At 49.4% G+C, this 24,331-nt stretch overlaps 1 protein-coding gene across 2 annotated transcripts in view; it reads left to right on the top strand.

Moving 5' to 3' along the window:
• CRHR2 (corticotropin releasing hormone receptor 2) overlaps positions 1-24,331 on the top strand; it is a 97,753-nt gene that overhangs the window by 53,833 nt on the left and 19,589 nt on the right. The window contains exons 4-9 of one of the 2 annotated variants that reach the window (XM_027835885.1): positions 11,146-11,231; positions 12,980-13,086; positions 13,547-13,664; positions 15,249-15,402; positions 15,960-16,020; positions 22,713-22,785. In XM_027835885.1, the coding sequence (XP_027691686.1) occupies positions 11,146-11,231; positions 12,980-13,086; positions 13,547-13,664; positions 15,249-15,402; positions 15,960-16,020; positions 22,713-22,785 (599 nt within the window). Of the gene's footprint in view, positions 1-11,145; positions 11,238-12,979; positions 13,087-13,546; positions 13,665-15,248; positions 15,403-15,959; positions 16,021-22,712; positions 22,786-24,331 lie in introns of both variants that reach the window. The other variant, XM_027835886.1, reaches the window with a different exon arrangement.

The following is a 24,331-nucleotide window of genomic DNA, read 5'->3' as shown; positions in this document are numbered from 1 at the left end:
GAAGTGTGGAGACCACCACTGGTGCCACTGATTCTGTTGCCCTGAGGCCTGCTCCGGGTTTCCTGGGGTCCGATCTGTGCTGGCTTGGCTCATGCTGGACTGTGCTCCTCTCTCATCCTGGTGCAACAGAACTTTCCTGCTGACCTTCCAAGTTGTCTTGGGCTGGACATTTGTTTCACTCTGTCTTTTTGTGGCTTCTGCCACTCTAGAATTTGTTTAGAGTCATTATTTAAAAGTCTTTGGAGAGGGATTTGGAGGAGAGCTCAGGTGAGTCCCTGCCTTTACTCCCACTTAACTTCTTTCAGTCTCAGTTTCCCTCTCTATAAGATGGGTATAATTGGCACACACTTCAGAGGGTTGTGAGGATCAGATGAGATAGCATATGTAGAATGTTATCTTCCTCAGCAACAATCCTGTAATTCAAGCACCATTTTACAGATGAGCAAACTGAGGTTCCAAGAGGTTAAGAAAAACCTTAGGGCTCCACAACTGGTCTACAACAGAAGCCTCAGCTTCCTTTCCTCTCTATTCTTCGTTCTTTGCAGTCCCATTTCCAACCTCATCATTCCACTGAAGCTGCCCTCTCTAGAATTGCTAGTGATCTCCTAGGTGCCAGATCCAGTGGCCTTTCCTCTGTCCTCATTCTCCTCAGCCTCTCTGCAGCCTTGGATGCTGCAGGTCACTCTTCTCCTGGATCCTCTCTTCCCTTCTCTCCAGGTTTTCAGGACATGCCTCGTCCCAGTTCTCCTCCCTCTCTGACCACTCCTCCGTCTCCTTTGCTAGATCTTCTCTTAGGTCACCGGGCATCCCACAAGGCTCTGGCCTGGGTTCTCTTCTTCCTCTCTCCCTTTTCACTTCATGATCTCATCAACTCTCATGGATTCAATTATATTCTCTTCGATGATTAGTCTCAGGTCTATTTATCCAGCCCTGACCTCTCTCCTAACCCAGTCTAGCATCTCCAGCTGCCTGTAGTTGGATACAGGATATGGTTTGGCATCCTCAAACTGGAGGTTCCATAGATCTCTTAAACTCAAAATGCCCAAAAGAGAATCATTCACTTCCCACAGCCCTTTTCCCTCTTCCTAGCTGAGTGCCAAGGGTACCACCACCCTCCCAGCCCCCCAGGCTTGCAACCCAGGTAACATCCTCCAGGACTCATCATCTCTCCCGTACCATATCCAATCTATTGCCAAGACCTGTTGATTTTGCCTTCATCACACCTCTCCAAAGTGGCCCCTTCTCTCCTCTGACCCTGCCTCCACCCTGGTGCAGACCCTCATCTCCTCATGCTGGATTATTTCGAGAGCTGCTGGGGGTCTGCCTGCCTCCTGTCTCCCCAGTCCATCCTCCATTCAGCCACCAAAGTGTTCTTCCTATAGGGGTCAGGTCCAACCCTGTCACCCCCTACTCAATAAATGCAGCGCCTCACTATCACGTGCGGGATCAAATATCCACTTCTCTGTGTCCCTTCAGAGTCCTTCATGACCTGCTTCATCCCCTTTCCAGTCTTCTCTCCTCCAGGCACACTGGCCTCCTGGCTAAGCCTCCAACAGACGCGCTGTACCCTCCCTCTGGACATTCTCGTAGGCTGTCCCTTGCACCTAGAATGCTCCCTCTTCTCAACTCTGCCTCCGCAGAACTTCCCTGGCCTCTTCCAAGTCCCACCTAAAATCCCAGCTTCTCCAGGAAGCCTTTCCTGATCCCCTTCATTCTGGGCTTTCCCTCTGCTGTTGTCTTCAGTGTATTCCATCCGTAACTTGTTTGTCTCTAGTTGTTTGCATATTGTTTGCCCCACTAGACCGTGAGCTCTTGGAGAGCAAGGACTGCTTTTGCCTTGCTACACATCTGCAGCACTTAGCACAGTGTCTGGCACAGAATAGGACATTAATAAATGTTTATTGACTGACCGACCATGTAAGAGCAGGGATTCGAACCCAGCTTTCCCAAGGTTGCAAAGTCCTCTGGCTCTGAAATCAGAGGGCATGGGTTCAAATCTGTCCCTGATGCCTACAATCTGTATGGTCTTGGGCAAGTCACGCCTCCCTGAGCCTCAGTTTCCTTATTTGTAAAATGAGAACATTGGGTCGGATGGCCATCGAGGCCCCTTCCAGTTCTCTGTGGTCTCTTGTCTAGCATGTACTTTGTTCTCCCTTTCTCTGCCTCTACCTGACATCTGTGCAGCACCAGTGTTGTCCAAGTTAGGTAGGGGAGGTCTTATTACAGTCCCCAGTTTGGAGATGAGGAACCATGCCTGAGACAGGGCTTCCTACGTCAGAAGCAGGGATTAATTTGCATCTTGACTTGAAGGTCTGGGGAGAGTCAGCCTCTTGGACAGACTCCTGAAATGCCTGCTCAGGGGTAGGATCCGGGTCTGACAGCTGGGAGGTAAGTGCATGCTGGGATGGGATCCCCTGCAGACCCAAGCCCCTTCCCATCTCTGTTACAGGATTTGAGCCATCATCATCATCACTGATTTCTTTCCAGTTCACTCTTGCACCTTCTCCGAGATGCAGTCATCCCTAGGGGGCTCACATATTTTCTCACACACACACACACCACATAGACATATGCACACACGTGCTTGCATGCATGCACACATGAGCCTTAGGGGGAATTAAATCTTCAGAAATAGTCTCTTACCATAAGATTTCAAAGGCCTTCATACACATGTGTCATTTGAGTCTAGGAGGTAGCAGGGCTAGGCTCATTGCTCCAACTTTGTAGGTGAAGAGACTGGAGCTCTTAGAGATTTAGTGACCTCTAGGCAGGGCCACAGTGCTAGTGAGTGACCCAGTAGGGACTGTGTGCAGATCTTCTGACCCATCACCCATGCCACCATTTTGTCTAGCCTCAGAGAGCAGCCACCCAGAGTGACATCAGTACCCATCTGACATGGGCCAGATGCTGAGATGTGGAGGGAATTTCCCAACAAGTGGGAAGGGCTAGGAGCTCCCAGAAATGATTCCAGGGTGTCTACTTTCCTGAGGACCTGTTCCTACCTCCTGGCGTCCAGAGGCAGGTGTCCCTGCAGAAGGGCTGTTCCCAAGCACCTCTGAGTGTCTCTGAGTATGGAGACACAGACCTGGGTGTCTGCCTGTGATTGCCCCCCCTTCTCTACTCACTCTCCTCCTCTCCCCGGTGTCATGGAGATGAGAGCCTCAGCTGCCCTTGATGGTTGCTAGGGGCGACGTCGTACAAAGGAGACCCTTCAGATGTGAAAAGAGAGAAAAGCAGTGGGACCTTCCCCCACCTGCACCGTTTGCTTCACACAATGGCTAGGGAATGAAGCCCTGGCACCCGCGCTGGATTTGAGTCATGCTTTCCTCCCTGCCCCAGCATGTTTCCCTGGAGAGGACCTCATTTACCCACACAGCATCCCCATGGGGCCAGGGAGAAGTCCAAGGCATCCTTCCCACTGAACCAGCGATGTACCTGGGGCCCAGGGAGGCTGAGGAAATGACCAGGCCCGCATGGCAGGACAAGGGACTGAGGGCTGCTCCCCTGAGTCACACCGGTGCAGAGAGTAGAGAGGGAAAGCATTTCCTGTGGAATGTTGGCAAAAGGACCCCATCACCTGCCTGAGGCGCCCCTCACCAAGACACAGTCGGGCATGACCATAGTCCTGAAGCTTTTGTACAGGGGGTGATATTCTGAGAATCCAATAAGTCTGTCCATGAGCACATCCATATGGAAGTTCCCCCAGGGAAAGCTAACCAAAGCCCATTCCTACCTGCCCAGTCTGAGAGAACCCTCGCCCATGTCCTCCTGTGGAGTCCATGGGGTCCCCCCAAGTGCCAGAGGCCCTGCTTGCTTCCCACTTACCTTGTGAGGACCTTGGTGGGAGCTCCCTCATTCCTGCCTGTGGCCACCCCCTTCCCCGTCTGCCATCACTCCTGGATGACATCTCGTACTCCCGCTCATCATCAGAACTGCTCATGCGCTGTCCACCACAGCCTGCCCCCAGTCATCCTGTGTCTCTGTTGTTCTCTGGGGAACCACCATTTTGGGGGCTTTGGAGGCAGCCATATTCTATGTCTGCTGTCCCATGGCCACACTTGCAGAGTGCTGGCATCCCAGAGATGAACCTTGGCCTGCTCCTCAAAGGAGCCTTCCCAGTGTCTTGAGAGGAATCCAGCTTGTCCCTTTCCTCCTTTTCAACTCTGACTTCAAACCTTTGCCACCAGATGAGTTTCATAGGGTGCCCATACAAAGGACTGTTGTCATCCTCTCTTCATCCAGTTGGGCTTTCCAATATAGAATGTCAGCAGGGGCTGCAGGGCTCTGGGGCTGCTGTGATCTGTTCAATGGTGTCCACAACCAGGAACCTCTGAGTTTGCCTTGCCGTGCACAGGGGAATGGGGTCCCCTTTGACCTGGAGCTCTTCCATCATCACCAGGAGTGTGCGTTTCTCTGACGATACCTCCTCAGCTGGTGTTCATGATCAGGGGATCACAGATGGGAAATACTGTTATCCATCTTCCAAAGAATCATAAATAATTGTGATGTATAGAGAGGAGGTTCCTAGTTGCTAGCCTGAGAGTTGGCATTTTGCAGTACACAGAAATCCTGAAGCATTAAAGCTCTCAGATCTCAGAATCACTGACTTACTGCTCTGGAAGCTTAGAGTTGGGAGGAGTTGGAGGGCTTCCTCCATCCCCTTTCTCACCTTGGCACAATCCCTGGTATGTGGAGCCGCCCAGCCAAGTCCACTGTCCCACAGAGCAAAGTTCTCCCTTGTTGAATTGATTCAAGACTCCATCTTTGCCTGAGCTGATCCTGTCTCCCTGTAGCTCCCAACCAGGGTCCTTGTTATGGCCTTGGAGACCACACAGAGCAACCCTATCCCCCCTTCAATTAGGTCACTCACTACAGAATCTCAGGGTTCCAGAGTTGGAAGCAAGCTCGGTGGTCATCCAATCCAACGCCCACCTAAACATGAGTCATGTCTACAATGCACATGACAGGTAATTGTCCAGTGTCTATTTGGAGACCTTCAAGGATGGGTGCCCACCACCTCTGAAGGCAGCCTGGCACATTCTGAGGTTGCTCCCATAGTAGGAGCCATGATCAGCCTCTTTGGAACTTAGCCTCATTGCTTCAAGCCCTGTCTTCTTCAGCCAACCAGGACAAGGCTAATCTTTCCTCCATGTGATGACTTTCAGTCAACTGTGAGGCCACGCTTGACCTTTGCTCACCTCCAATCTGACTGATGAGCCTTTAGATGAAAGACAAACCCATTGGGCCTCCCTGTAGCTGTCTGAGTAAGAACTCAGGCAAAGCCCTTGCCAATTGATTAGGGACATCACTCACTCACTGGCCCACGGTCTGGGCTTTGCTGGGGAGGGTCAACAAATACATGGCCTTCTCACGTTGAGCTTGTTGTCCCATCTTTGTCCTTCCAATTCCTGATGACATGAGCCATTAGAAAACCATGTACCAGGAGAGGAGGAGAGAGGACAAACCAGAAGGTTGTCCTGGTCCACAAGGGCTGAGAAAAATGATCCAGATGAGGCTTCCAGAGAAGCAGAGAATGATGGTCAAAATGACTCCATTGCTCATCCTCCTATGTGCTGTTTCATGTTCCATCTTGGGCCTTCACATGCGTTGTCCCCCAGCCCCCCGCCTCAGCTTCCTGCAAGGCTCAGCTGAAGCATCAGATGCTGAAGGAAGTCCTCTCAGCTGCCCCAGAAATCGCTTTGTATTTTTTTTATTGTACTGGACAGAGAACTGTCCTCAGAGTCAGGAAGATCTAGTCTGAGTCCCCTTTCTTACACGTATTGGCTGTGTGACCCTGGACAAGTCTCTTAACCTCTTCATACCCCCAAGCCCCTCCCTCAGCCTGTAAGTCAAAGAAAGGGTGTTTCCCTGCACTGGTAAAGTGAATTTCCTCACCTGGGAGTTCCCACTAGCCATTAAATCACAGCTCCAGTCCATACTCATATCTTATCTGTCGGTATCTGTTCTTCCCAGGAGAAAGTAAGCCCCCTGAACTCAGATAGGGGCTAGTTTGGTTTCTCTCTTTGTGCCCCCAGCACTTGTTGAATTGGATTGACATAAGCATCGTCACTCTTGGGGGTCCCTAAAAGAGAAAGATGGGGTGGATAGAAACTGTTTCTGGCATCCAGAAGAAGGAGGGCCTGTTCCCAGGCACCATGACTGCCCCGGGTGGACAGTTGCTTACTCTGCCTGCATGTGGAAACAGCCAAAAAGACCTTGAGCCTGGGATGCACAGGAGCCAGCAGCTCCGTCCTGCCCTAATGCCCATGGCTGGCCTGGTGGCACACAAGCCACACGGATCCTTTGCTAGGTTCATGGGCATTTCCATGGTAACTAATGCAGCCCTTGTCAGAAATAGCCCCTGTTTGTGCTCTCAGCCTCACGGACTCTCCAAGCTCTAATGGAGCTCCTTGGCCATCTGGGGTGACATACCTGACCAACATTCAATGTCCCTGTCAAGTGACAGTCCAGCCTCTGCTTGAAGACTCTTCAGAGGAGGAAAGAGCCCCCCTCATCTCCAGACAGCCCGTGCCCCTTCTGCTCCAACCACTCTGCTCTCCCCACATCCCACTGAAATCTGCCTCTTTGCACCTCTCACTCAATGTCCCTAGTCCTTGGGTGACCTTGGAAGATGAGGGAGACCTGGGCATATTTGCAGAGAGCAGGGAAGGAGCCAGGAAATCAGAAGAGACTGAGAGGAGAGAGAGGAAATGACTCCAGAGCAAGCTTCTGCCCCATGAGGCCATGACCCAGGGCACATGTGGATGACCTGTCTGTGGTGAAGGGAAGGGTCACCTCTTCATTGGGGGCTGGAGCAAAGGAGGACAGCACGGGGTGGGGTGAGGGATAAAGAGGGAGCAAAGAGGAAAAGGGACTCACCATGGATGGTCTCTGTTACCTTAGTAATGTAGAAGGCAAGGGAGGAGGGAGGAGGGAGGAGGTGGCACAGGAGGTCTGAGGAAAGAGAGGGCTTTGGAATAGCCACTGAAGAGTGGCAGAGTCAATCAGGGATGAATAAAAGGTGCACCATTGAGGTTAAACTTGGGTGTGTTTGCAATGCACTCAGAGGACACAGTTCAGCAGCTCTTGGGAAGGAGCAAAGAAGATGGTGGATGTAACCCAGGGTGGGGGTTTGGCAAGGTGATGGGGTGGTGCTGGGGAGGGTGGGTGTGTGAGTGTGTGTGTGTGTGTGTGTGTGTGTGTGAGTGTGTGTGTGTATGAATGGATATTATACATTTTGTGTATAGGACCTGGGGGAAGCTGGTTGGATATGTTTGGATTGTGGGAGGGGGAGGATCAATCAATATCAGAAAAAGACATTTAATAGGCTGTTAATTGATTTCCGTGATTAAAAGAAAAAAACAGCACTAGGACCAGACAATCCCAAGTGAATCCTAGCAGTATTAGAGTCAAGGTACAGTGTGTCTGACTGTGGCCGGTCAGACCAGGCACAAATAGTCCATGTCAACATTTGGGGTGGATTCTCTAAATTTGTGTATCTCCTGTTAGAACCAATAGCCACTATGTTACGTCAATAATGGGTGTCTCAGCTGCAGTCCCTTCCTTTCTGGGTCCCTGGCAGCTACTTGAGGTTCTAGGTGTTTTGACGGTTAGAGTCCTCTCCAAATCCCATATCATGAGCCCCCATCAGTGGGTTTTACTTTTACTAGTCAGTCGTGGAACACAAACCCCGCCTCCTTTCTTCCACTCATGGAGACCAAATCCCAGAAAGGCTCCATGCAAGCCCAGCATCACATTTGTGGTGAGTTTCAGAGCCAAGATTCATATGCAGGCCCTTTGACTCTGAATCTCCTGCTAAACACCCTATTCAGACAGGGGTCCAACTGGCACCTGATGCCAGAAAGTTAGGTTAGGTTAATTAAGGGGTCCTGGGCTCCTAACCCTCATGCCCATGTCCTTTCAGAAAGACACAAAGACACCAAATGAAGGTAGAAGCCATGTGGGGTAATGGGTAGGCAACTTCATAAAGTCTTTATGTTTAGGGGCAGCTAGGTGGTGCAGTGGATAGAGCACAGGACCTGAGTTCAAATCCAGCCTCAGACCAAACACTTGACACTTACTAGCTATGTGACCCTGGGCAAGTCATTTAACTCCAATTGCCTAAAAAATTAAAAAAAAATTTTTTTTAATCTTTATGTTCTAAAGAAAGTTGCTGATATTGCAAGGGACGGTTAGTTAAGCAGGGAGGCTCTGTCTCTCCTAAAATCCATAAAAAGCACAAATGGCTCCTTGGAGACATCCTTTGAGCCTCCACCTTCAACCCAACTGACTCAACTATGTTTATCTAAGAAAGATGAGCTTATTGAGGCCACCGAAAAAACTTCCCAGAAGGTTAAGGGCCTGCTAGCCAGACTATATACATTTTTCTTTGTTTATAGAATTTAAGCCTGTTTTATTTAATTTAAATCTGTTTAAGCCCTGAAGTCCACTCAGCTCACAGGGGAGTTGAACATTCAGTGAATAAAGTCAATGCAGAATTGATTAACTGCCAATGGCATGCACCGCTTCCTCTCAGCACTCTTCATAATGGCAGTGGAGAAGCTGGCATGTGCCCATTTGAGGCTGGCATTACAAAAGACAATCATGTTCTACTGCCTAACATCTCTTGGGGCCATTGTGGTCAACAGAATCCCAGGATGGAAGGACACCATATTGTAGGTCAGACCCAGTTTGGCTAATACAATATGGTTCCTGTTTCTCCCTTCTCCAATCCATCTGATACTCCCATCCTCAGAGGCCATTTGGTCTGACCCTCTTATTCTACAGGTGGGAAAAATGGGGCCCAGAGAGGAAGTGACTTGTCCACAGTCACACAGCTAGGGTGCAACAGAGTCACAATTCAAACCAAAGTCTTCTGATGCCAGGCCCACACTCTATCACACCATGCACCACAATCCTCCTACTTACCCGAGTCTAGTTGGTTATGCTCTCTCAGCCACCCTGGGAGGACCCTGTGAAGATCTTTGGCGGGCTCTTCCTTCCTAGAGTGTCGGGGAGAGACAAGGTGTGTGGGGTGAACACCACAGTACCACCTCTCTCTGGCCTCAGTTTCCTTCTCTATGACATGGTCTGGTTAGACCAAGTGATGCCCAAGGCCCCTTCCTGCCGTGAACTGCTAAGGTTCTATATCAGGCAGTCAGGGCCAGGCAGTACCAGTTCTCTGACACCAAGGACCACCCCTAGACTAGGGTTCAGATCCACAGGTGGGATGGGCAGGCTCTCTGGTAGAGATGGTCTGGACTCAGACCTCCAAGAGCAGGCTTGCCAACGGTCAGACAACTTTCTTCCAGGGCTGTGATTTCCCAGGTCTGCCGCCACAGATTGCAGCCCCTGGCAACCCAGTAGACAGCCTGAGACCTTGCACTTTCCCCTGCGGCTTGGCTTCCCAGGCCGAGCTCCTCCCCACCTCCACTGGCTGGGCCTCAGGCAGCAGCTGCATGCACAGTCAGACTGGTGGCCTTGGGGCCACGCTCGAAGCCTTCCTAGCTTGGAAGCCACTGCCAGAACCAGTTACCCAATGATCATATTTTTTAATGATTGAGTCCCAAAGCAGTTATTAAAAGCCAATTACTTTAATAAAGCAGTCTGCTCCAGAAGCCCTGCAAGTATGGATTTAATGTTTTTAATTCAGTGCCTGTCAAGTAAGTGGAGGTGAGTTTTTAAATTAGCTTGGTTTGGGCTCCCTGGTTCCTGCTGCAGTCTCGGCTTCTCCTGTCTGCATCTGTGCTCTCCATAAGCGTTTCCAAGGGAATCTTTCCCTTATTAGCTATTTACATACAGAGAGTTAACAAAGGCACAGGCCACCACAGAGCCTGGCTTCTTCTCTGCCGTGAGTGTGATAGAGCCAGCCCCTCCCTGCACCATCTTAATGCCCACAGCCCCAGAGAGCCGAAAGGCAGCCACGTGCTGCTGAGAGTGGACAAGTGGGCACAGCCACCCTCCTTCCCTGCTGCCTGCACTGAGTGTTCCACTGGTGCCGAGGGTTCAGAGAGACTGGGCTGAAGAGATCGGGGGACTTTGGTCTTGATTGTGACCCTCCACCACTGGGGTCCCAATGGTGGACATAAAAAATAACCAATGTCGGGGGCAGCTCAGTAGGACAACGGATAGAGCTCTGACCCTGGAGTCAGGAGGACCTGAGTTCAAATGTGGCCTTAGACACTTCCTAGCTACGTGACCCTGAGCAAGTCACTTCACCCCAATTGCTTCCTAAATAAATAAATAACTGATATCTCAATTTGTGTGGACAGTGGCAGCATAGTGGGAAGATCCTCCCAGCTCTTAGAATGCATCGAGCTGAGCCCAGGGCCCAGCTTTGCTACTTCCTGCCTGTGTGACCCTAGGCAAGTCACATTACATCGCTGGGCCTCAGTTTCCTTCTCTGTAAAAGAAGAGACCTAGACTAGAAGGTCTCCACAATCTCCTCCATCTTGAAATCTCTACTCCTATGATCCAGTCCCTAGTGTGAAGCCCGAGCTCTCTGGGCTGAGGGCACACACCTTCACACAGGCTATCCCAGTGGGGCCTTCTTCAGGGGAGGGGCGAGGTGGCCGAAGAGCTCTCCAGGCGTGCTCCATCACCAGGTGTCTCAGAGGAGCTCCAAACTCATGGCACAGTGACCAAAGCGTTTATCAGTCAACCAGCATTCACTTATTAGGGGCCTGCTATATGCTCGGTGTATACCTACACAATGCAGTGGATTTTAAAACAAAATTCTCAGAAAAAAAAAGGAAAGAAAGAAGAAAGAGGGAAGAAAGGAAGGAAGGAAGGAAGGAAGGAAGGAAGGAAGGAAGGAAGGAAGGAAGGAAGGAAGGGAGGGAGGGAGGGAGGGAGGGAGAAAAGAAAGAGAGAAAGAAAGAAAGAAAGAAATGACTGATCAACAACTAATGAGTGTCTAGCACTGTGCTTAGTACTGTGGATACTGAGAAAGACAAAAAAAAAAAAAAAAAAACCCAGTCCCTGCCCTCAAGGGGCTTACATTCTAATGGGGAAGATGAAAAAATGGCAGCAAGTCAACGAGGAAGTCAGGACTACCCTCCAAAGCGCCCAGCCAGCCCTGGTTCTGCCTCCCCCCCTCACCCCCAGCCACCTCCTTCTGACCCCCGGCTGTGGTTCTGTTGGCAGGGAATGCCTACCGAGAATGCATGGGCAATGGGACCTGGGCCTCCCGAATCAACTACTCCCAGTGTGAGCCCATCTTGGACGACAAGGTGAGTGTGTCCTCCCTGACACACGCGGGAGGACATAAGCCCACCTGGAAGCCTTGTGGGCAGATGTTTCTGTTGTAGGACTCCCAAGGATCCAGAGAGGGTGTTCCCTCTAAAGCTTTTCCTCAGCCCCCGCAGGGGTCACCGCCCTGCACGGTGCCCAGTCATGGAGGAGGCAGGAGGGAGGGTCACAGACTGCTTGGGGAGATGGGGAGTAATGGAAGCCCTAGGGAGGAGCTCTAGCAGAACAGAGCCCCTCCATGGTCCCAGGGAGGTGGACGACAAGCAGGACGCCAGGAGGCCTCTTCTGGACAAAGGAGCCCACGACGAAATTCATTTCAGTATTTTATACAGACCCCCCCCCCATTTTTGACCATGGGTAAAAATAAGGGACCACTTATTTTAGTCCCCAGACACGAATCTAAAGGCTTGGGGCTCGTTTCAGTAATTAAGTCTACCCTCAAATAATGACCTTCAAGGACAAAGATCTGTTACCAGTAAAGGATAGTGTGGTAGGAAAAGAGGAGACTTAGAAGCCGGAGGCCTGGATTCAAATATCCCCCTGGCTTCTTCCTTATGTCTGCCTGGCCCCTGGCTCCTGTGCGAGTACCTTAACTAGGCTGTGCCTCAATCTCCTCATTCATTAAAGATAGATAATAACCCTGACACTCCTCAATCAGATCATATTGCAAAGTTATCTAAAAGGGCTCGTTAAATCGTTAGAGAAATGTGGGTTATTTATTATCATGATTCTCTGCCTCGAAGGCTCCCGGAGAAAGCACTCCGTCAACCTCACGGTGCCATGCAGTCGTGGGCTGGTAAACGTTTAACTACTGACTCTCAACAGAGGGACTCAGGACAGTCGTTGCCATGGCGTCTGAACCGATTATTACTGTTATCTCCTTCGCTTCCTGATATTGAGACAACGAACAGACAATAAACGGAGCCCTGATTTGTATTTTCTGCGGTCACTGGCCCCATGACCTGGGGCGTGCCATTGACCATCTCCGGGACCCTCAGCTTCCTCTCGCTCGTGTCTGGGGGAAGGGCCGGGAGGGGCCGCACAAGACAGTCTCGGAGGCTCCTTCCGGGTCTCAGTTTTGTGAGCTTCTGTCGGTCAGCGGTGCAGTTATGGGTCTGAAGCACGGCCAGGGCAGGAGCTCTTTAAACGTCCCCGGCCCAGGCGTTGGCTCAGTCCAGTCCGATGAGGGGAGGCTTCATTGAGCTAAGCCTTCAAGGTTAGGAAGGAAGGAAGGAGTGAGAGAGAAAGAATCCTAAGGGGTGAGAACGGCATTGCCACACACAAGATGGCAGCAGGGCCAAGGGCATTGGGAGAGATTTCTATAGCCCAAAAGCCTTTCTCATCCATGATCTCACTAATTCAGCATAATGCCTTGTGAGATAGGCAGAGAGGGTAAACTGAAGTCCAGAGGAGTCCAGTGATTTCACCAAGGTGGCACAGCACGTTAATGTCACAGCCGAGTTTCGAGATTTGGCATCTGGCCCCCAGCCTGGTGTCCCCCCACCAGCGGGCTGCTCTGGTCCCAGAGGGTGAAGGAGTGCCTGTCTCGCCTCAGAAAGACTCCAGAAGGAAACTATGTCTGGGAGCCTTCCGTCTGGGCCTGAGTGGATCTCTGGGGAGTCGGGAGCAGGGAGGACAGCTTCCTCAATGGCCCCTGCACCCCCGAAGACCAGATCATCTCTCCATCCCCCCCGCCTCTGCATCCTTCTGTCTGTGTGTCTCCCCACAGAGGAAATATGACGTGCACTACAAGATAGCGCTCATCATCAACTACCTGGGTCACTGCGCGTCCATGGGGGCTCTCCTCGCCGCCTTCCTGCTCTTCCTCGGTTTACGGTGAGTCACGGCTTCTCTCCCGCTCACACCAGCCCTTGCTCAAGGGCTCTCTCTCTCTGTCTCTGTCCGTCTGCTTCTGCCGTCTCTGTCCTTGTATCTCTGTGTCTCGCAGTCTCTGTCCCTCTCTCTGACTTGTTCTGTCTTTCCGTCTCTGTCTATCTCTTTCTCAGACTCCTTCTCCCCATGTCTCTTCTCTTCTGGCTCCTTCACTCCTCTGACTTCTCTATTCTCCTCTCCTCCCTCCCCTCCCTCTCCCTTTCCCTCCCCCAGGCTTTTGGTCCTGGATAAGATCGGGAACCACTGGAGTTTACTGAATTGGGGGAGGAGAGTGACATGGCCAGACTCGGGTTCTGGGAAGATCCCTCGGGGGCTGAGTGGAGGAAGAGCATGCCGGGCTGTGGCGGCCTCCCCCAGTGGGAGCTCAAGCCTCCTCCCTCACTGCCTTTGCCTCCCCACACAGGAGCATCCGCTGCCTCCGGAATATCATTCACTGGAACCTCATCACGACTTTCATCCTCAGGAACATCCTGTGGTTCCTCCTGCAGCTGATCGACCACACGGTCCATGAGAACAACGAGGTACTGGGGCGGTGGCCAGCTTCCAGGACTCTTGTGGGATGCAGCGAGCGGCCCAGCACAAAGGCCAGCGACCTTTAGTGGAGGCCAGTGAGCTGAACTCTGATTCCTGGCTAGACCCTAGGACATAGTGTGCATGGGATGGCTTGGGGGCATTTAGAAGGAGAGCAGGGATATCAGTCCACGAAGTAAGCGAGATACCCTCTTCACGAGGCACAGACTAAGCGCCGAACCTGGCCACAGGTGAACCGCTACCCTGAGCCTCGAAAACCCCTTCTCTGCCCCAGAAGACACATGTGGATCATCTAGTGCCTGTCCCCAGTCATAGAGATCTAGAGATGGGAGGGACCGCACAGAGCATCCAGCTTAGCCCCCTCATTTCCCACAGGAGGAAACACCCCCAGGTAGATGAAGGTGCTTTGGCCAAAGTCACGTGGGCAGTGAGCACCGGAGATCCGCGGATCGGAGAGCCTGGGCTCGTCCCTGCTCCTCTGCTATGTTAGTGTACAAAAACCAGAAAAGCAGCTTGTAATGGAAAACTGTGAATCCCTTGGAATTTTTTCAAGAGTATATTGAATTTGATGAAATGGTGCCAATACTGCCCTACCTGGCTGTCCCCTTCCGAGCTGCCTTTTGCTCTCTTCTATTTGGTTAATGTTTTATTGACACTTTTCTTTTTCTTCTTTTTTTGTATCATTATCACGGACTCACGTGCGCGCGCGCACACACACACACACACACATACACACACACACACACAATGCACCTCTCCCCTCCCCTCAAATATGAGTCCTCCCTTGTACCAAGTGAGCAGAATGGAGCAAAACGAACTCCCCTATTGGCCATATCCCCGAGCAGAAGCCATCTCTCTCTGTCAGGAGGGAAAACGCCCCTTCATGGATCCTTTGGAACCCTGATTGGTCTTTGTATTGATCATAATCCTCAAGTCTTTTGAAGCTATTTGTCTTTGCAGTGTTGTTTTTGCAAGTTATTCTCCTGCTTCTGCTCACTTCACTCTGCACCAGTGCATACCAGATTATTGATCAAGCAAGGTCCTGGAGGGGGTGGGAGGGGAGGGGCTTGAAGGCATAGCTAAGAGGTTAAGCCTTGGCAAAAAGGAATGTTTCCCTCTGAAAGGAGGGGAGAAGAATGTGGGAAGGCACTGAGAATTGTTGGAGTGTGGAGGGCTGGACTCGAGGGTGGAATTCCTACCTCATAGTATCCATTTTAGTCAAGAAGGACAGTTAAAGATCTACATTAAGTTTGTTGGGAGAATGGTGAGGTGGGAGGCTCAGGCAGAGAAGAAAAAGTTTGGAATGCTTGCTGTATAACATGAAATCAGGAATTAATCATTGTAGACTGGGATTGCTGAGATGTAAGACTAAGACTGAGGTGATGTAGATGAAATCTGATTGCTTGAAATCCAACAGACATTTGTTAAGCACCTAGTAAAAGCCAAGGACTGAGGACCCAATGATAAAAATGATGATGTCTAAGGTCCCTTCCAGCTTGAAGATTCCATTAAGAGATAGCTCCAAGTGTTCATATCTGCCCCTCCATTGACCCTCTCTCCCCACCCTGACTCAGGCTTGGTGTCGATGCATCACCACCATCTTCAACTACTTCGTGGTGACCAACTTCTTCTGGATGTTTGTTGAAGGCTGCTACCTTCACACGGCCATTGTCATGACCTACTCTACAGACAAGTTGAGGAAATGGGTCTTCCTGTTCATTGGATGGTGTAAGTGGTGGGTTGCAATGGCGGGGGGGGGGGTTGTCCTGGCCCACCCCTAAGGCTGAGGGGAAGGTTCTTCACCATCATATTCTATGTATTGTACTACTTACCTCCAATCCAGGCCAAGAGCTTAAGCTCAGGTCATCTTTCCATTGAATAGTTCCACTTGATTATTTGTGCTGAGTGGGGAAAAAGAAGCATAGATAATCTAAACACAAGACATATGCCCCCAAATCATGGATGATCAAAAAAATTCTTGTCTGACTTTAGAATGCTACCAGAGGCTCCTACGTACACACACACACACACACACACACACACACTCCAACAATGAGATATCTCCTTTTCCTCCATGTCCATTTATGACCCCATTTTACTTCAAACTTATGTTGGTCTGGAATCTGACCAAATGGAAGAGAAAATTCAGGAGTATAATTATGTGCCCCATTCATGGGGTAGATAACTGGATAAGTGAAAGATGTCTTTGCCCATTGTGCTAGTCATTCCCAAGTCATTCATCACATAGATGCCTATCATAGTCCTAATGCCTGCCTCTCTTTCAGTCATCCCCTGCCCCATCATCATCGCCTGGGCCATCGGCAAACTCTACTATGAAGATGAGCAGTGAGTGAAATAACTTGTATTCAAGTGTATGCATGTGTGTCCTTGAGTCCATTCCTATTTATCTCTGTGAGCAGAGGGAAAGCAGTAGGAAAGAAAGATCAAATGTTCATTAATCCAGACCTGATCTCTGCTTGGTTCTGGAAGGCAGAACATTGTATAGCTCATAGAGCTGGCATTAGTAGGGACCTACACAGCCCAATCCCTTCACTTTACAGATGAGGAGACTGAGGTGCAAAGGGATAAAGGCGCTGCTGAAAGTGTCGCAGGCAGTAAGCAGCCCCCTCCTCTAGGATTTCACTTCCTGGCCTGCTTTGGCTGGGGGCCAAGGAGGCAGGCCTGATGCACTTTCCTGACTCCATGTTTCAAACAGGTGCTAGAATGACATTCTTCAAAGAGTTTGCAGCAGACTTAGCAGCCGACAAGGCTGAGATGTGAAGCAAGGTTCCAACATATTGGAATTTGGGGGAAATGCCCACAGATAACCCATATTGTAGGTAATTGGGAGCTAGTTGGAAAGACTCCTTTTACACATCATATACATGTATGTGGGGGTAAAATTGTTGGTGCCAGAACAAACCAAAGCCAGAGCCAGAACCAGAACCAAACCCAAACCCAAACTAGAAATTTTGGAGCCAAGGAAGGTTAATTGAGTTTGTCAGCAAGGGAGCCCCACCTGCAGGGCAGGGACTCTCCAAAGGCATGAAAGGACAAAGCTTATACAATATATGTTTCCATTCAGGCAGGAAGTGAATTGGGCATGGGTGCCTTAGGATTAGACAAGGCTTGTTGCTGGGAGCTTGCAGGATAGGAAGAGGGGGTGTGGTGTCCTTGGGTTGGACAAGACCCATTGCTGAGGTTAGAAACAGAAAGGCTGTCCTTCAGGTTAGCTGTCTCAGGTAACCCTGCCCTAACAGGCAGAACTGTCCTTGCTGAACAGAAAGGAAGGTAGAAGACAGGGTTGGAGCTGCAATACAAGCTGGAGGGGGCAGTGTATACAGCAGGTGTAACTTCAGTTCTCCAAGGCTGACATTTGCTGAGATCTTCCAGGCATAGATGTGGGAAGGCGCCACAGCTGGCCAGAAAGGGCAGAGGCTATCATGTTATTTGAACCTGGGTTTGAATCATGACCCTGGGTCAAGTTGGGCAGCCCTGGGCACATCATAACTCTGAGTCTCAGTTTCCTCATGTGTAAAACAGAAATAATGCCTCCAGAACTTAGTTCACAGGCTTGTGTAAGTGTCAAACGAGATGTGGCGTGTGCATTGTTTTTCACATTCCAAAGCACTAGACACGTGCCTGGTGTTGCTGTGGTTCTTGTTCTTCCTGTTGGTAAACTCTGCTACCAACATATGCTGGACTCAGCGCTGGTGAAAACATGTGGTGTGACTACAGACCTGCCACTTAAGTTCCTTGTTTGCACGCTACATTCCACTGGCGAGTGGCTCTGAGGCTACAGTCAGTGGCAGCTGAACCATTAACCTTCAGTGGGCACTTGTGTGGGTCCCGATCTTCACCACAAGCCTAGGTTTGTGAACATCCCCCTTCAAAAAATACATTGTGTGGGGTTGAGGCAGATAGGTGATCACTTGGGACCTGGAATCAAAGTGCACATTCTTAAAAAATGACCTACTGAGGCAGCGAGGTGGCAGAGCACTGGCCTTGGAGTCACAAAGACCTGGATTCAAACCTGACGTCAGATACTTACTAGCTGTGTGATCCTGGCAAGTCACTTAACTTATGTCAACCTCAGTTTCCTTCTCTGTAAAGAGAGGATAATAACGGCACCTTCTTTACAGGGTTGTTGTGAGGATCAAATGAGTTAACACATGTAAAACACTTTGCAAACCTTAAAGAACTATAGAAATGTTAGCTATCATCGTCAATGTTATGAGCTGTGGCATTTCTGTGAGGACTGGAATTTCCTTTTCAAGTTAAGTCCACCTAATGGCATGGTCAGGGAGGTGCCCCCGAGGGGATTGGAAAAAAGGCCTCAGTGCTTTTTTAGGGTTTGCCATGCCTTGTCATCAGCCCTGGTCCTGAACATGACCGAGGTGCTACACCTACTCGAGTCACCAGGGGCACCAGGTTCTATTCTTGATCTTTGGTTCCAGGAGATATGCAAAGCACAGGGCACCAGGATGGGTTGGCAAGTCCTCCTGCTGTGGTAAGTGCTTAAAGAATAGGAGGGCCTGTAACACTCCTGAAGGACCTGCTATCTTGACCTCAGGGTGACTCAGGCTCCAAATGTGCTGAAAGTGCATCCAGGAAGATGCTCATCATTCCAACTACATGGGTCACCTACATAGAGATGGAACGTGATGTGAAAATAGCAGCACCCTCGCTTGGTGCTGACAACCTGGTAATACCTGGGTCTCCCTAAAGTCAATTCAATTCTTTCAGTCCATTAATACTACAGCAGGCAGTTTAGGTGCCTCTAGGCAGTGGTGGTAACTGCCCATCTCCAGGACAGCTCTCATGGTCATCAGCTCCTGATCACTCTCTTGTAATTCCTCTCTATGGAAGTTATCAGGCTTGTCATCTACCATGGGCCCTGGTGGGGACTCTCTTTCCAGTAAAAGCACCAATGGAGACCCCCAAGACATCTGTCTGCACAAAGAGCCACTAGCAAGAAGCTGTAGCTTGTCTTATCTGTAGTCCTTGTCTACACTCTTGAGTCTGAGATAGATAGATAGATAGATAGATAGATAGATAGATAGATAGATAGATAGATAGATAGATAGATGGAGCATTCCATTCTTTAACCACTTACTATGTACTGAATCCTGTGCAAAGCTTTGGAGATGCCAAAACAAGGTGACCCCTACACCAAGGAGCTTCCATTCTAATAGGGAAAGACAAGACTGAAAGGGAAGCTGGGAAACAGGGAAGGACATGGCAGCCAGTGTAGAGATAGGCCAGGCTGGCAAGTGAGCTGGAAAAGGAGAGGGGCACCAAACTAGAACCAAAGACCCTGGTGGCCGAGTGCTCTCCCAGTGGGGGAACCCTTGGATCCACATTTGCCCCAGCTGGTTTGGTTTGGCACTCTCTTGCCCTGACATGTTTATTTCCTATACTCCAGAACAGTCTGCCCTAGTCCCTCACCCCCAAGTCACAGAACTGCCCAGTAAAATCTATTCATCTGGCCCAGTCTCATTATCAATCACTCGCTCCATCAGTAAGGATTTATTAAGCTCTTCTATGCTGAGTATTGGAGATAAAGCCAAGGAGAGCCTCTTGCCCTCAAGGAGCTTACACTCTGATGTGGAGACAACACATACACACACAAGAATATGTCTCTACCAGAGCAAACCCCACCCATGTCTGCCCGCTCTGTGCCACCCCTGCCTGTGCCCTACTTCACATTCACTACCCAGGGACCCAGCCCACATGCCAGAGCCTTCCTTGCATGCTCATGATATTGGAAAGGATACCACAGAGCACTTACTCTGTCCTTGTGTAGCCCTTGCTCTTGTCTCATGACCAGCCCATCTTCTTTTGGGATAAGATATTTCTGTGATGCCGCCCTCCCTTTCTTCCTACCCTCCTTCCACCTTTTTTGGCTAATTCCTTGTCTCATCAGTCTCTTCCCCATTGGCCTTTGAAAGCTCCTCAACCTAAATTGAGACTCTGATATTCCATGACTCACAGCCAAATAGCATCACTGGAAGAGTATTGGTATTAAGAAAATGGGCCTTTGTTTCCAGGAGAGGGATCATTACAAGAACTTTGTAATTTCCCAAAGGCCACCAAGCCCATTCACCTCCTGCTATTCAGTTTTGGACCCAGTCTGCCAATTTGCAAGGTTTATCTCAGGCATCTTGGCTGAACTGGAGAATGTAGCGCCACTGTCTATCCTGGGTTCATAGGCACTTATCAAGCCCCCATTAAATGCCAGGTGCAAAGGCTATGGAAACAAAAGGAGAAGCAGCCCCTGCTTTCTTGGATCTCCCATTCTCCTGCCACCCAGGTATTTTCAGATACATTTATCTCATCAAATCCTCAGGACAGCACTTAGAAAGAGAAAGGCGGAGGAGATAACATTATTCTGGCTTAACAAACAAGGAAACCAAAGTTCATAGAGGTTAAGTGACCTGCCCAAGGTCACACAGTCAATGGGTGGCAGAATCAGGACTCTTGGTGGCTCTCAGGTCCCTTTCTCTACCCATGAGTAACTCTGAAATCTGGGAGGATGAGGTATCTCGTCCTCATCCTTGTTAGCTGCCTAGATATATACTTCTCTGATCTAAGTAGGGAGAAACTCTGCCCTTGACCCAGGGTTTCTTTTTGGTTTTTCAACCCTAATAAGGATCATAGAATGACACTTGTAGAATTGGAAGGGACCTCAACCTCTTCATTTTACAGATAAGGAAACTGATGCCCATGGAGGTAAAAGTGACCCAGCTGAGGTCATAAAGGTAGGAAAGCCTTTGGCCCATGGAGCATCCCCGTGACTACAAGGACTCACTTGTACCAGCCAGAAAGCTGCCATGGTTGTTTGGACCTTCGTCTGGCTCTTGGAATTGGTTGGATCCCTTGCCAGACGTTTAGATCAATCCCTTCATCCTGCAGAGGATGCCTCTAATGCAGCCCAAGATGGCATTAGTTTTGATGGCGACCATGTCACACACTGCTGCCTTTTATGGAGTTCGCAGAACTCTAAAACACCCCCAGACCTGTTTCATGTGGCCTTTTGTGCAACCATGTCTCCCTTATCCTGTGCTTGAAAGGGGGGTCATTTTTATGTCGACTGCAGGGAGGAGATGTGATGTGGGCTAAGCATCAAAGGCCCCTAGTTCAAGTCCTTACCCCCCCTAACTTATTATGTAATCATGGGCAAGTTCTTCTGTCCTCTGGCTCTGAGTTCTTTCTCAATACAATGATGAGGCCAGAGTAGATAACTTTCATGTTCCTTCCATCCCTGACCTCCTGTGACATCAACACATCAATAGAGCCTTGATGGATTTATCAGGAAGGCATACTCATCCCATTGATGCCAGCCATAGCCCACCCACACCTTCTTCCCCTGCATAGTTTTTGTCCCCATTTTCCCATAAATCTTCCATTGAGTACCCTCCCAACATGGTGGAATCCTTCCTCTAGTTCTCTGAATATTTCAGAATTACATAAAAGCTCCAAACCTAATCAACAGAAGAGACCTGGGCAAACATGTCATTCACACCATACTTAACACAAGGTCTCCCCTCCACAACACACCTGGCAAATGGTCATCCAGCCTCTGCCTCAACAGCCACAACAGCCACAACCACAAACTCATGATAATACTGATAGCTAACATTTAGGTACCCCCTGGTTTCCCAATTAACTTGATATGCATTATCTGATTGGGAAATCTCCAGTGAGGGAGAGCTCACCATATCTTGGCAGCCCATTCCCCTTTGGGACACTTTCAATGTTAGGAGGCTTTCCCAGGTAGCAAGCCTAAATCTCTCTCTTTGCCACTTTTCCCCACTCTTCTCATTCTTAAGTCAGAAGCCAAAGAGAACAAGTCTAATCTCTTCTCACTGGGCAGCCCTTCAAATACTTGGGGACAGGCTTTTCTTCTCCAGGCTGAACATCTCGGTTTCTTCAACTGATCACTCACAAGGTATGGACTTGAAGTCCTTTCTCTGAGCTGGTCATCCCCCTCATGGGTGCAAGCGTGTCACCAAGATGTCCTGAGCTGAAAGTGACCTCAGACTCCATCCAGTCCAGTTCCTTCAGCTTACGGATGAGGAATGTGAAGCTTAGTTCAGTGACTTGCTTAATGCCTCACAAACAGTGAGGAGCAGAGCTGAGATTTGAACCTAACTCTTCTGACTGCACAGCTAGCACTCTTCCCAATGAATTGTAATGCATAGCTGACCATTATCACTAGGCAATGTCAAGGAAATCATTCTAAAGTAGTGTCACAGTTGAAATTAAGGTAAACTGAGGCACAAAGTTCCAAGCACATTCAATTTATTGGTAAGGCTAGCAATTACGAATAAAGTGGGTCATTCAGCTCCTCATCCAGCCAAAAGACCATGAGGTTGGGGAAGTACAAAAGCACAAAGAGCAGGAAGCAGATGGAAACAATACGGCGAGTTACAAAGTCTGAAGTATCATAGATGGTGGAAAACAAGCAGAATGGATGGAAGTCTGGAATGCAGGGCTAGCAGCAGCCCCTCCCTTCCATCTTGTTACTAGGGAAAGCTCATTGGTGACGTCCACCTGCGTGGTTCATCAGTGTCACTTCGATAACAGAGCAGACTTTCTTGAGGGATGGGCAGAGATAAGAGGTCAGACGCCCAGCCCAGCATCCTCCTGCATCTTGCAATCTTAGTGACATAACAGATCTCCCCTAATTGTGCATGGGCGATAAGATGTGGAGAGACATCTCTTTGGTGATTTACAGAACAACTTAGCTCAGAGAGGAAAGCTGAACTTCTGAACTTAACCCAGAGACAAGGAAGTGTGGCTTGGGCAGTTACAAAATATTCAATTATAGAATGGAATCAACTATAAAATACTAAATCAAGATCTGATTTTCTCAGTAGTCAAGACTTGGGATTTGGGTTTGCACAGGGTCCAACCTCGTCTTGCACAGAGCCTAGCTAGCACACAAATGGCATCCAAGGAGAGCCTTGCTCAGGTCTGCGCTGATGGAAGCCTCCATCTGGAGGCACATTCATATTTGCCTCTTTTCTTTACAGATGCTGGTTTGGCAAAGAACCAGGGAACTATGTTGACTACATCTATCAAGGCCCAGTGATTCTGGTGCTCCTGGTAGGTCCAAGAGGAGAATACATTAAACATGAATGTCTAAATTATGTCCCAATGGTGTCTGACATCTGAGCAAAAGGGAGTGAGGAATCAGTGGAGGGAGCTTTCCACGCAGGTTAGGTTGTCCTAAGGGCTGAAGTCATGAGTTTAGACATTGTGATCTCTGACTTGGGTTCTGAGTGGGAGGCTGATCAATCAGTTAGTCATAGATGTATTGAGCCCCTAGAGGAGTGTGCTAAGCCTTGAAACAGATGATTAACCATGCTGACCCTGTCTTTATCTCTCCCCTCTCCCCTCCTTCCCCCCTTCTCTCTGTCTCTGTATCTCTCCTTCTCTCTCTGTCTCTCTGTCTCTGTCTTTCTCTCTCTCCTTCTCTGTCTCTCTGTCTCTCTCTGTCTCTCTCTGCCATAACACTCTGCTAGAATCATCTTTAGCTTACTTAACATAAGTCTATGAATCAATGCTTTCTAGATCTTGTAATCCAACTGGGTCCTAAGTCATTAAACTGTCCTCTCTCTCCATCTTGTCCACAAGGATGTCATGAAAGACTTCATTGAACGCTTTGCTAAAATCTAGGTAAATCATATCTTCACTCATCTGCCAATCTAGTCTTCCCTGCTAAAAATGGAAATAAGGTTTGTCTAACTTGATTGTTCTTCGTGAACCCATGTGCTCATGATTCACTTGTTGACACCATGCTTTAGTATTTTCCAGGTATTAAAGCTGAGCTCCCTGGCCTTGGCTTTGCTCATGACATCTTCTCCTTTTGGGAACTTGAGATGTTTGCCCACATCCAGGTCTATTTTACCTCCCTGGTTCTCTGGAACTCCTCCAAGATCACTGGCAGTGACGCAGAAATCTTCCCTGTAAGTTCTCTCAGTGCCCTAGGATGTGGTTCAGTTGGGCCAGGTGACTTGAAGAGTTATAGGGACGCTAGACATCCTTTTACCATCTCCTCACTGATCCTGGCCTGGCTTCACAGACTCCTGTGATGTCTTGGGGAGGGACCTCAGAGGTGAGGGCTAGTCCAACCTGTGCCTGCGCAAGCTTCTGAACTACAACATACCTGACACATCGTCATCTAGCCTCAGTTTGAATACCTTCAGTGACAGGGAGCTCACTATCTCCTGGACCATTCTGGCTTTGGACAGCTCTCACATTGAGCCTAAAAAGTCTTCTTTGTACTTTCCCTCTCTTCCTCTCTCTTAATTTCATCGCCATTTTTGTTCCATGGTTTCCATTTTGAAAGTCATTGTTCTTGAGAAAACTGAAGAAACTTGGGTGCTGGTGGTCCTAATGCCTATTTATGCATCATCACTGAATTTGGGGCTGGAAGGGCCCTGAGAAATCATCTCACCCAATGCCCTTTTTATATAGGAAGGAAAACTGACACCCAGAGAGGTCATACTAACTGCCACGTGTCACACAGCTGAAGAGTGGCAGAGCTGGGGGTGGATGCTAGTCAGCTGACACCAAAGCCAATGATCGCTCCACTGCTCAGTGCACTGTACTCAGCCCCAGGCCTACACTGAGGCCCCAGGTGAGCTAA

Source organism: Vombatus ursinus, unplaced genomic scaffold, assembly GCF_900497805.2.
Source record: "Vombatus ursinus unplaced genomic scaffold, bare-nosed wombat genome assembly UNPS02014817.1, whole genome shotgun sequence".
Lineage (NCBI taxonomy): Eukaryota > Metazoa > Chordata > Mammalia > Diprotodontia > Vombatidae > Vombatus > Vombatus ursinus.
The sequence above is the reverse complement of the archived record's forward strand: the minus strand, read 5'-3'. Positions and strand labels throughout refer to the sequence as shown.